This window comes from Eumetopias jubatus, unplaced genomic scaffold, assembly GCF_037043125.1.
Source record: "Eumetopias jubatus isolate StellerSeaLion01/CBP00866 unplaced genomic scaffold, mEumJub1_p1.0 scaffold_8, whole genome shotgun sequence".
NCBI classification, from domain to species: Eukaryota; Metazoa; Chordata; class Mammalia; order Carnivora; family Otariidae; genus Eumetopias; species Eumetopias jubatus.
Genome location: NW_028274814.1, coordinates 132,653,003 through 132,665,574, shown reverse-complemented (window position 1 = coordinate 132,665,574; position 12,572 = coordinate 132,653,003). Strand labels below are relative to the sequence as shown.

General features: G+C 38.1%; 1 protein-coding gene across 2 annotated transcripts in view; it reads left to right on the top strand.

Annotated features, from left to right (window-relative positions):
- The window catches only part of DMC1 (DNA meiotic recombinase 1), a 36,461-nt gene that overhangs the window by 3,166 nt on the left and 20,723 nt on the right, over window positions 1-12,572 (top strand). The window contains exons 4-8 of one of the 2 annotated variants that reach the window (XM_028115599.1): window positions 1,413-1,495; window positions 4,146-4,198; window positions 6,192-6,233; window positions 7,525-7,597; window positions 12,356-12,447. In XM_028115599.1, coding sequence (XP_027971400.1) covers window positions 1,413-1,495; window positions 4,146-4,198; window positions 6,192-6,233; window positions 7,525-7,597; window positions 12,356-12,447 — 343 coding nt within the window. The remainder of the gene's footprint in view (window positions 1-1,412; window positions 1,496-4,145; window positions 4,199-6,191; window positions 6,234-7,524; window positions 7,598-12,355; window positions 12,448-12,572) is intronic. The other variant, XM_028115600.1, reaches the window with a different exon arrangement.

The following is a 12,572-nucleotide window of genomic DNA, read 5'->3' as shown; positions in this document are numbered from 1 at the left end:
TGGTCTTATTTTCTTTGCAAACTAAATCCCATTATCAAAGAAAAGAATCCCTCTCCTTCTCAAGCAGCCACTACTATACCCAGAGTCTGCATCCTTTCTTAACTAAAGCTGTTTATTCTTAGAAAGAGATTGAGAGAGAGAGAGAGGGAGGGATGGATGGAGGGGGAGAGAGAAAGAGAAAGAGGTTAACTTCATAGTACAGTGGTTCCAAACATTGGTGTGTATCAGAATGACCTGGACTGGCTAATAAAGAGCACACAGGCAGGCCCAGACTCATTGAAATAGGATAGGGCCTGGGTTGTTTCTTTCTTTCTTTTTTTTTAAGAGTTCCGAATTCAAACATTTTATTTATTTATTTATGTATTTATTTATTTATTTATTTATTTATTTTAGAGGATGGGGGAGGGGCAAAGGAAGAGGGAGAGAGTCCCAAGTAGGCTCCAAGCCCAGTGTGGAGCCCCACGTGGGGCTTGATCCCACAACCCTGAGATCATGACCTGAGCCAAAATCAAGAGTCACTCAACCAACTAAGCCACCCATGTGCCCCCCCTGGGCTTTCTTAACCCCCTGTCAAGTTCTCCAAAGTTTGAGAACCACTGTGATAGTTTAAAACAAAAAGGGAAATACATTAGGGGTACCCGGGTGGTTCAGTTGGTTAAACATCTGCCTTTGGCTCAGGTCATGATCCCAGGGTCCTGGAATTGAGTCCCATCTCGGGCTCCCTGCTCAGTAGAGAGCCTGCTCCTCCCTATTCCTCTGTCCCTCCCCACTGTTCGTGCTCATGCGCTCTCTCTTTCTATCTCAAATAAATAAAATCTTTTTTTTTTAAAGGGAAATACATTAGACCATGTCATTAGAGCACATCAGGGCCTGTTCTCACTAGTTATACTACTGCATCAGCTATAGCTCATTGATTTGTCAAATAAGTAGTATTTCTACCATTGCAATACATTGTCTCATGAATAGTAAACATTGGAATTTCTGTGCTCCTTGAAACTTCCAGAGCTAGGGGAAAATGATGCTGTTCAATGAAATCAGTGGAATCATTTGGTAAAATACCATTTTGCTTTATGCCATAAATATACCTCATTTAAACTTTACAGCTACCCTATGAGAGAGACACTATTCTTATCCTGATTTGACCCAAAAGAGGAAATTGAAGTACATCAAGATTAAGTAGTTTACCCCAAATCATACAACTAATAAGTAGATTACAGACTTATTTTGAACCTAAATAGGGTAGCTCCAGAGCCTGTTTTCTTAACCATGATCTCGTGCTGTCTTCAAAGACAAATGAACTGTAGCTCATATCAAATGATGACCCTAATTATCAAATAGAGAGTTTGGGGCAGCATTTGAAATAAAACCATCATCTTATACCCCTTTGAACCTTTCCTTTTGTCTTTCTGTAGGAACCAGGATTCTTGACTGCCTTTGAGTATAGTGAGAAGAGAAAGATGGTTTTCCATATCACCACTGGGAGCCAGGAATTTGAGTGTGTATCTCATATTTTTTACAACCACTAGACACAATCTTGGGAATATTGTATCTCTTTTCTTGAGTTTGTTAGAGATAGCTTCTTTTTCTGAAGTAGTAGTTTTTTTTTCTTTCTGAAAGTCTACTGAAGCAAACAAATTCCAGATGATTTGTAGAAGCAGGATTAAATTTGTTGCAAAAAATTCAGACCCAAAATATAAGTCGTTTCTGAATCAGCCTGTATTTTAAAAACCATCTTGAAAATCAGTTTAACTTTTCATTTCCTTTTCTTCATGTTGATAAAGGAAATTCCATTTCACTTTTGGCTTTACTTAAAAATCAGTCATTTAAGTTGAATATTTTAGAAGAAATAATCCAGTGGTTTTTTTGCTCTTTAGCATCAGCAGCTTTAACTTCCCTTTTTATTTACTCTCTCATGATTCCTGAGACATAGTTATCATCTTCCTAATGCAAGTTGTCTAAATTGTGGTTTTTTTTCCCCCCCTACCTTACTAGTCAGAATTACTAGTTGTAGGTTAGATGAGTGGCCAAGAGCAATTTGAACAAAAGCAGTATTTCCACAAAATAGTCCTCAAAACCCTGTCCTCACAAGATATTCCAAGAAAAAAGGATTTCATAGTCAAATATTGCATCCAATTGGATGTCTGCCAGGCAGTTCAGACTTCATAGGTCCAAATCCAAACTTCTGTTATCTGTCCCAGATCTGCACCTCCCAAAGCCTCCCTCATCTCAGATCTGCCTCTTTTCTGATCCTCAGAACTAAAACCTTGGTGTCATCTTGGCACTTTGTTTTTTTTCCTCTCACACCCTAACTCTTACTCATTAAGGAATCCTGTCTGCTCTGCTTTCAACAACAAACCACTCAATTTCTTCAACAAATAAATTACAAGGAATCAAAAAACAGATGAAGTCAGTGTTGACCTAGAGATTAAAAGAGATTTAAAAAAGACATATTACCTAATCCCCAATATGTGGATTTTATTTGGATCCTGGTTCAAGCACAGTATTAAAAAATAAGATATATATGACACAGTTAGAAAATTGAACACTTACTATATAGTTGATATTAAGGAATTACTACTTTTTTAGATAATAATGATAATATGATTATCTTTAAAATAAGAGTATTCATCTTTTAGAGATACCTATTGAAATATTCAGGATGAAGTGATATGTTGTCCAGTATCTGCTTAAAATAATATGAAAAGGGAGGGAAGTAGTTGGAGGTTTATATGAAAAAAATTGACCATGAGTTCATAGTTGATAATTGTTGAAGCTAAGTGAGAGGTACATGATGGCTCATTATTAATACTGTTTTTGTCCACTTTAGTTTATGTTTGAAACTTTCCACTATAATGTTTATATATTTTTCCTATGTGTGTATATATGTGTGTTTAGAAAAAAAAAGAGGAAATAATTCAATTAATTCTCCACCACTTCCTCCACTGTTACCTTACTCGTTTAAATTACCTGTTAACATCTCCTCTGGAGTATTATAATAACTTCTAGCTTCTCTCTTTTTCAGACCTTGCCCCTACTGTTTATTCTTCACACAGGAGCCAGAATGATCTCTTTAAGACTTAGGTCAGGCGCCCTGGGTGGCTCAGTTTGTTGAGCATCCAACTCTTGTTTTTGGCCCAGGTCATGATCTCTGGGTCATGGGATTGAGCTTGTTCTCAGGCTCCATGCTCAGTGGGGAATCTGCTTGGGATTCTCTCCCTCTGCCCCTCCCCCCACTATCTCTTAAAAAAAGAAACAACAACAACAAACTTAGGTCAGATAATGACATTTCTCTGCCCAAAACTATTCTAATGACTCATCATCTCAGAGCAAAAGCCAAAATCCTCTCTAATCTAATTTCATCCTTTATTCTTTTCTCAGTTTGCTATGCACCAACCACACTGACTTCTTTGCTATTCTTAGAACATGCCAGATACAATCCTGCCTCAGGGCCTTTGCACTTACTGTTTCCTCTGCCTGGAACACATTTTCCTCCTATATCTACATGGCTTGCTGTCATCTCTTTCAGGTCTTTGCTAAAATGTCCACTTCTCAATGAGGCTTCTCTGGTCACTTTATTTAAATATTTAAACTCCCAATAATAAAAAACAAAACAACAACAAAAAAGTCCCTGCCTTCATCCTCTGTACTCCTTATCTCCTTTCTAGATCTAATTTTTATTCATACCATTTAATAATATCTGACATACCACATATTTTACTTATTTACTTACCTATTACTGTTCATTGTCTATTCTCCCACTGAATGTATATTCAGTTGACTTTTCGAAACATAGTCCCAAGCACAATATGAACAACCCAGTTAATAACTAAGACCATTTGTTCAAGCTCCAATTCAGTTCTAAAGAATAATGAGACTTAAGTCTATATAGCACATTTCCTATTGGTACCCCAAAGTAAGATCAAGGACAACAGGGCTTATATGTTGTTTTGTTGATCCATCCTGCTCATATACAGCAGAATCTGTGGTCTAAAGAGATAGAGTGTCATTTGTTCTGCCAAGAATTCCTGTTTGTGGCAGATAGATAGATAGATAGATAGATAGATAATGACACAAATGGTACACTTTCTCCTTTCTTGATCTCTCTATTTCTGTTTCTTTTACTAATGCTTACTTTTTATTTCCAGTAAGTTGCTAGGAGGTGGAATTGAAAGCATGGCAATCACAGAAGCTTTTGGAGGTAGGTAGAACCTTAATATTTTGTTATATGAAAAAAATTATATATACACACATACATATATAATAAAAAAAAACAACCAATAGTACATTGTATATCTACTTTGAAACTTATGTTAAAATCTCAGTTATAATATAGGATCAGTCTGGGCTTAAAATACATTCCGACGGGCGCCTGAGTCGCTCAGTCGTTAAGCATCTGCCTTGGGCTCAGGTCATGATCCCAGAATCCTGGGATCGAGCCCCGCATCGGGCTCCCTGCTCCGCGGGAAGCCTGCTTCTCCCTCTCCCACTCGCCCTGCTTGTGTTCCCTCTCTCACTGTGTTTCTCTGTCAAATAAATAAATAAATAAAATCTTTAAAAAAAATACATTCCAACATTAACAGAGAGGTCCTGTTGGCATTTGTCATCTTTTTATCTCTGAGTCCCATAGAAGAAGAGAGAATTTTCTTTTTCTCATTCCTTCAGAAGGTAGTTGGATAATGAGACCAATCTGATTTCTAGGATATGCATGTTCCATGAACATAGTAGATTTTTTTCTTCCCTGATTCTATCTTCTAGTTTTCTTCTTCTTTTTTTTTTAAGATTTTATTTATTTATTTGACAGAGAGAGTGAGAGAGCACAAGTAGGGGGAGTGGCAGAGGGAGAGGGAGAACCAGGCTCCCCGCTGAGCAGGGAACCCGACCCAGTGCAGGGCTCAATCCCACGATCCTGAGATCATGACCTGGGCCAAAGGCAGCCATTCAACCGACTGAGCCACCCAGGCACCCCTCTGTTTTTCTTCATAACAGTTCATTCATACCTATTTTATATGCTGTGCCTTGCAAATCTAGTATCTGCAATCCTTAGGGAACTAGTCTGTTTTGTTGTTGTTGTTGTTGATGTTTCTGTTGACATAGAGAAATAAATCTGGTTTTTATTATTTCTGTTGACTGTCAGACTTAGTGGCTTACTCTCTTGTGTACTTATTGATATTTGTGTGCTTATTGCCTGATTTTGATCTATGGGAGCTCACTGGACCTAAACTGTTGAGTGGGGAAGTTTTTCTCCAGAGAGAATTTGCTTTTGTTGGGAGGTAGGGCATGCCACCAGAGACTACTTCAGCTTTCCTTTGAGGATCTCAGTGTAATGGGACAACCCTAGGCTCTCCTTCCTTGTAGTAGGGTCTTAAACTTTCATTTATATGACTGAGATGAAAAAGCTCAGTATTTTTTTCCCCATATAAGGAAAACCCAGTTCTTTCCTACTGTATATTTTTTTCCTGTGAGTCTCTTTTACTATTCACACAAACACTTCACTTCTGACACTTCTGGTCACCAAATATATGGACGTTTCCCCCCACAACAACAAGCAATTCTTGGACACCTGCAGGGTATCCAAGAATTCAAGTCAATTCTGACACTCTCTACCCAGAGGTAGCATCAGATTCCACAGGCTAAATAAGGGCTCAGTCCCATAAGAATCCCCGTACCTGTCCCCTGCCTTCAGATGCCAGTTACAAGCCCAGGTTATTACCAGTGCTTCTGACCAACCGGCTGTAGGTCCAAAATTCCAATGTCCCCTTCCTTGGGTTTGATTAATTTGTTATGGCAGCTCACAGAACTCAGGAAAACATTTACTCATGTTTACCAGTTTATTAAAGGATATGACAAAGGATACAGATGAACATTTAGAGGGAAAAGATGAGTAGGAAAAGGTATGAGGGAAGAGGTGTGCAGCTTCCATGTCCTCTTTTCTGTTATCTCACAATGACTAATCCTAAGGAAAACTTGGTTTGAATAAATTTTTTCTAAAGGACAGTTCTGTGAACAGATACCTTTAAAAAGTTATTTTTACTACTGTTATTTGTATTGCAGGATCCATCCATGACACAGTCGTACTTTATGTGTAAGATTTGACAGTTGGAAAGAAAATCATACTCTGAGACTATATTTCATTCTTTATGAAAATATCTAGAAATTAACTATGTGGCTTTGGTGTTTTCTATATTTCGCAGAATTTCGTACTGGAAAAACCCAGCTCTCTCATACCCTCTGTGGTAAGGATACATAACAACCACAGTAACAATAATAATCATAGTAATCACTTACTAATTTACTTTGTACTTGGTACTTTGTATAATCTCATGTGATCTGAAATTTGCAAGGAAACTAAACTGCCCATGGTTACACAAATACCAAAGCCAGTCTTTGAATGTGTGATGCTTGAGGTAATGTTATATCTGCTACACTCTGAACACCTGAATGGAAACAAGGAGGAAGTGAATGGGTATATGAGTGTAGTATTGATGGTGGGGAGAGGCCCTCACTGTCTCCATTTTACCCATTCCATCTTTCCTATATTCTATCGACAAGAATGTCACAAAATTGGGCTCCTGGGTGGCTCAGACGGTTAAGCGTCTGCCTTCGGCTCAGGTCATGATTCCAGGGTCCTGGGATCGAGCCCCGCGTCGGGCTCCCTGCCCAGCAGGAAGCCTACTTCTCTCTCTCCCTCTGCCTGCTGCTTCCCCTGCTTGTACACTCTCTCTCTCTGTCAAAAATAAATAAAATCTTAAAAAAAAAAAAAGAATGTCACAAAATCAGTTGAGACCTAGAATCTCTAACTTTCCATGAAGTAAAGATGGCCTTCAGAAAGATTTAAAAATAAATTTTTCTAAAACAAAATAAACAAAATACCTCCTTCTGTACAAAGGTGTTACTCTGCATTTCTTTGACCTAAGCAGAAGGAGCATGGCCACGCAGTTAAGAAGCAGATTCTGGAATCAGAATACCTAGCTCCAGTCTTGGCTCTACCATTAATAACTGTGTGACCTTGGGCAAGTTGCTTCACCTTTCTAATTTTCCCCATCAGTAAAAGAGGAATAATGATAGTGCCAAATTTAGGGTTGTTTTGAAAAATAAATGAAATAATACATGAACCTAATATAAAGAAATTCTTTAGTGTCATTTACTAATACTTATAACAAAAGTGCACTTTAAAATTTGACGTGCATTAATTGAAAGGTTACTTAAATGAGTTATAAAGCATAAATTATATTTGTGATTGTTTCTTATAGGAAGAAAGTAATAAATTCTATTCTTTAGGAGAACTAAAAATTGTGAGATATTGACATTGTTTGTTGAAGTACCATGCTGATGGAATCCTTATGGTTATATTACTGGTTAGTAATATAAAAATATAACATGCTGTTTAGGAACTAAAGGATCATGATTTTTTGCCAGATTGGTGAAAGAATTGCAACCAACATAAATCCTATGTTAATTTATGTATTTACTTGTGCAAAGTTTATTCATTTCTATTAATATTTCATTTTTTTAATTGCTTCCTAGTGACAGCTCAGCTTCCAGGAGCAGGTGGCTATTCAGGAGGAAAGATTATCTTCATTGATACAGAAAATACTTTGTAACCTTTTTATTTAAATAAGTTGCTAGCATAATAGTGTGTTGTAGTAATGTTACCATAAAGAAAGTTTAAAATATATCATTTGTGTAATCATCCCCTAAACCAGCAATAATGAGAAGAGCCACAGGGAAATCAGTTGTTGGTAGAGTTTTCAAATCGCTTTTTATTTAAAAAGTTTCACTTCTCTAGATGTGTTCAGTGTAAAATTCACAAAATGAATACATGAGAGGAACTTATATTTTATTTGGTTTTTTTTTAAGATTTTATTTATTTATCTGACAGAGAGAGAGAAAAAGAGGGAGCACAAGCAGGGGGAAGGGCAGGCAGAGGGAGAGGGAGAAGTGGGCTCCCTTGCTGAGCAGGAGCCTGATGCGGGGATTGATCCCAGGACTCCGGGATCGTGACCTGAGCCAAAGGCAGACGCCCAAACTGACTGAGCCACTCAGGTGCCCCTATTTTATTTGTTTTTAATCCTCTTACTTCTCCAGAGGTACTTAATAGTTAGGAAGAAGATTGTTGACTCACTCAAAGTCATGGTTCAAAATAAAGGGAAAGGAAAGAAGAGAACAAAAGCACGGAAGGGAAAAAGGCAGAACCTTACTGGGTCACAGAAAGAATTGTAGTTTAATTGAAATGTGAGATGTTTCAGAATTAAGGCTGGAAAGGTGATTTGGGTCTTAGCTATGAAGGGCTTTAAAATCAGATGATGGGTATAAATCGATACTTTTGCGATATTCTAGGCAAGTAACGAGAGCTTGAGCTAGGCTGGAAGCGGGAAGAATAAAAAGAAAAGGACAGGGGCATCTGGCTGGCTCAGTGAGTGGAGCATGTGATTCTTGACCTCAAGGCTGTAGGTTCAAGCCCCATGTTGGGTGTAGAGATTACTTAAAAATAAGAATCTTAAAAAGAAAAACGGGACAAGAAATATTAGGGAGGAAAATTGATAGGACTTGATGACTATATTTGGTAGACAAAGGAAAGAGAGGTTTCAGAAACTAGTCAGTTTTTTTGTCTTATAATGGGAGAATAATGATGCTAAAAGACAGAATTGGGAAGATCGTGTTTCAGACAAAAGGTGTGTTTCATTTCAGTGTGTTAAATATGAACAGGAGGACATCCACATGGCAGGTGGAAACGTTGGACTCTGAGAAGGGGTAGGGCCAGAGACATAGACGGAATAAACAGAAGGGCAAGAGAACTTAGAAGAGAGGAGAACTGAGAACATAACTTCCCAGTGTGCCTAAGTTTAGGAAGTGGGACTAAAAAAGAGGATGCCATAGAGACAGGGGAAGCAGGAGGAAATCTGGTTGTAGAAGCTGAGCAAAAGGAAAGTTTCAAGAAGAAAAGTGTAGTAGCACTGTTCCACGAAGGGAGAAAGAAGGCACAAATTGAGAAAGATCACTGAAGTCTGAAATTAGGAATCCAAGAGAGCATTTGTAGTAAAGGAAGATGATGGAAGCTTGTTGCAAATAAACAGTAAAGAATGGAGCCAGTGTGTTATTAACCAACAAATAGAAGAAGAAATACAGTAGTTTGAGGTACCAGGTTCAGAGGAAATTGTTTTTTTTTTTTTAAGATTTTATTTATTTATTTGAGAGAGAGAATGAGAGAGAGAGAGCACACGAGGGGGGAGAGGGTCAGAGGGAGAAGCAGACTCCCTGCTGAGCAGGGAGCCCGATGCAGGACTCGATGCAGGACTCGATCCCAGAACTCCAGGATCATGACCTGAGCCGAAGGCAGTCCCTTAACCAACTGAGCCACCCAGGCGCCCCAGAGGAAATTGTTTTTAACAATAGAAAAAACTTGCACAAGTGTGTAAGGCCAGTCACAATGAAGCCCCAGCCTAGCTCTCCAAGCTCCTTCCTCACTATTACCGCTATTAGAGGCAAAGGGATCCAATCTGTTCTAGTCCAGTATTATTGTCTCTAAAACATGAAAACATTGTACATCAGCAATTAGATTTAACTATAAAGATAGTCATTATAATTGGTCATTATGATTTCTTGCATCCCTAATTTTATTTCCTGTATCTTTGTTTTATCGGAGTACCTACTCAAGTCATTCTTTCAGAAAAGTAATCTGGGTGGTAAGCTTTGAGCCCTAGCAAATCTGAAAATGACTGTATTTTGCTCTCGCTCTTAAATGTGAATCTGGCCAGTCAGAGAAATTTGCATGGTATATTTCTATCCTCCTTGGGTATTTGATCAGTCTATCCCTACTGTCTATCCCTATCCTTCTGAATCATACAAATCCTTTAAGGCTCTCCTTTGAAGGCCTGCCTTTTTTAATCTTCTCTAATTACCCAACGTAAAAAACCTTGTCCTTCTTAATCTGTTATAGAATTTACTACCTAAAATACCGTCTTAGAAGAAAAAAAAAAAAAAAACAGAGAGCCATGTGCAGAAGACTTTATTTGGAAATAGGCCTAAGAAGACTCTGAAGGAGACTCCAAACTTGGGGAAGGAGGGTGGAATGCCACATAGGGCGGTAGCAAGAGGAGCGCAGCTGGAGTTCAGCTCATTTCAGAAATAGTTGATTAAGAATGGTTCTTGAAGAGGGAGGAATGGTTCTTGCAGATGAGCAGCCACTGTTTGGGCAATTTGGATTTTATCAAGAATGGTAGAGAGGAGCAGTTAGGAGCCAAGTCTTATGCAAGAAGGAGTAGGGAGGACAGCCGGAGGGGGGGGCGGACAAGGACATTCAAGAGCCCCAGTGGAATGTTCTCATTCCTTTAGTTTCTTTCTTTTTTTAAAATATTTTATTTATTTAGAGAAAGAGAGCATGAGCAGGGGGAAGGGCAAAGGGAGAGGGAGAAAAAATCTCAAGCAGACTCCTCACTGAGTGCAGAGCTCATTGTGGGGCTCGATCCCAGGACCCTGAGATCATGACCTGAGCTGAAACCAAAAGTTTGCTGCTTAACTGACTGTGCCACCCAGGCGCCCCTCTAGTTTCTCTTACATGTACACTGCTCTCTCTTGATATTTTCCTTTTTATATGTTTATAGTTTGCCTTCTTAATTATGTTTTCTATTTACCTGTAATGTGGATTGTTTTATGACTCCTTAGGTCTTCCACAAAGCATTGGTAATTGGTTAAAATGGTAATCAATTCCATATAGTAATCGGTTAACAAATATTTATAAATTGATTTGAACTTCCCTTCAGCATAAGCCCAACTTTTACACTTTCAGTCACATAGTAACCAGGTTCTGTAAAAAGTGAAATACTGAAAAGCATTTTTACTGTGTCTTCCAAGTCTTTGCCGTCTTTGACCTGTTCACCAAAAACATCTACTGGGTATACTCAGTAGCAATGGAAGATTTTAGTGGTTGTCACGGAAGCTCTGAAGGAAAGAACACGTGTAGTGCATCAGACAATCCACTTCTACACATACCGGAGCTAGTTGTAAACATCACAAATAAAATTGTAATTTGTCCTCGTTTTACAGTTATAGTATGATCAGTACTATATAAACACTGTAAACAAAGTGAAATGAGAACACAGACATGGATTTTATTTTAGCTCGCTTCATTTCAGAGAATACTGCAGGCATATTTGGGATCACCAAAGACCTAAAAAAAATGTTGATTACGCCTTTATAGTTTAGATAGGATGTAAGTGATTATTAGCATCTTCAAAAATACCTTTGCAGGTACTCTGAATGTGCCTCCCTATGAATTTACTAATTTCAGAAAGCTAACACAAGTCCTTTAGAAGAAGGGAGATTTTAAACCCTAAACAAACTGAAAACAATAGGTCGATAATTTCCTTCTGACCCTTGAAATTCCTTTTTTTTTTTAAAGATTTTATTTTTAAGTAATCTCTACACCCAATGTAGGGCTCGAACTCACAACCTCAAGATCAAGAGGCACACACTCGAGGGGCGCCTGGGTGGCTCAGTTGTTAAGCGTCTGCCTTCGGCTCAAGTCATGATCGGGATCGAGCCCCGCATCGGGCTCCCTGCGCAGTGGGAAGCCTGCTTCTCCCTCTCCCACTCCCCCTGCTTGTGTTCCCTCTCTCTCTCTGTGTCTCTCTCTGTCAAATAAATAAATTAAAAAATCTTAAAAAAATTTTTTTTAAAAATTTATTAAAAAAAAAAGAGTCACACACTCAAATGACTGAGCCAGGCACCCCATGATCCTTGAAATTACTTATTGCTCCTTTGGTTTATGTAGTCAAATTTATCATTTGTTGGCAACTCATGGTTAACAGTATATTAAATTACTTCATATTAAACAAGCGAAGAGTTTAAAGAGAGTGAATTAATTCACTTTGAAGTGACTTGAATTATAATTCAGTGATATTATCTTCCTAGAATAGATCTATTTTTTACAGAACTGAGATCAAAAGAGAGTCACAAATCTTATTTTTTAGTTTTTCTCTTGTAACTGATTTGCTACATAATCCTGAGTCATTTGCCTAATCTCTGTCAGTGTCCTCATTTGTAAAATGTAATATAGGCCACAACAACTAGCTTCCAAAGTTATTGTAAGGATTAGAGTATTTAGTATTTAAATTCATCACTGCCTCGTCATTTCTATCACTGTTATCACTAACTAAGTTATTTATTAATTTGGGTACTTATGAAAAAGAAAAATCTGATACAGATTTTAAGTGATTATTAGCATCCTCCAGAATACCTTTGCAGGTACGATGTTTGCCTCTCTGTTAGTTTACTTACTTAAGGTATTATTTTTTGTAGTTGTTCTAAACTTTTTTTGGAATTGATTTATTGGATCCTTAATTTTGGCATACTCCAGCCGTCCAGATCGCCTTCGGGACATTGCTGACCGCTTCAGTGTAGACCATGATGCAGTACTGGACAATGTCCTTTATGCACGTGCATATACTAGTAAGAGCCCCATGTAATTGGATGCTTGGGCTGTTTTAAGGTTGGCAGCACTGATTTGCTATTTGAGTGATACTTACAACATTTTGATGCTGTTCTGTTCTCTTTTCATTTTGCTTTCCTCCAAA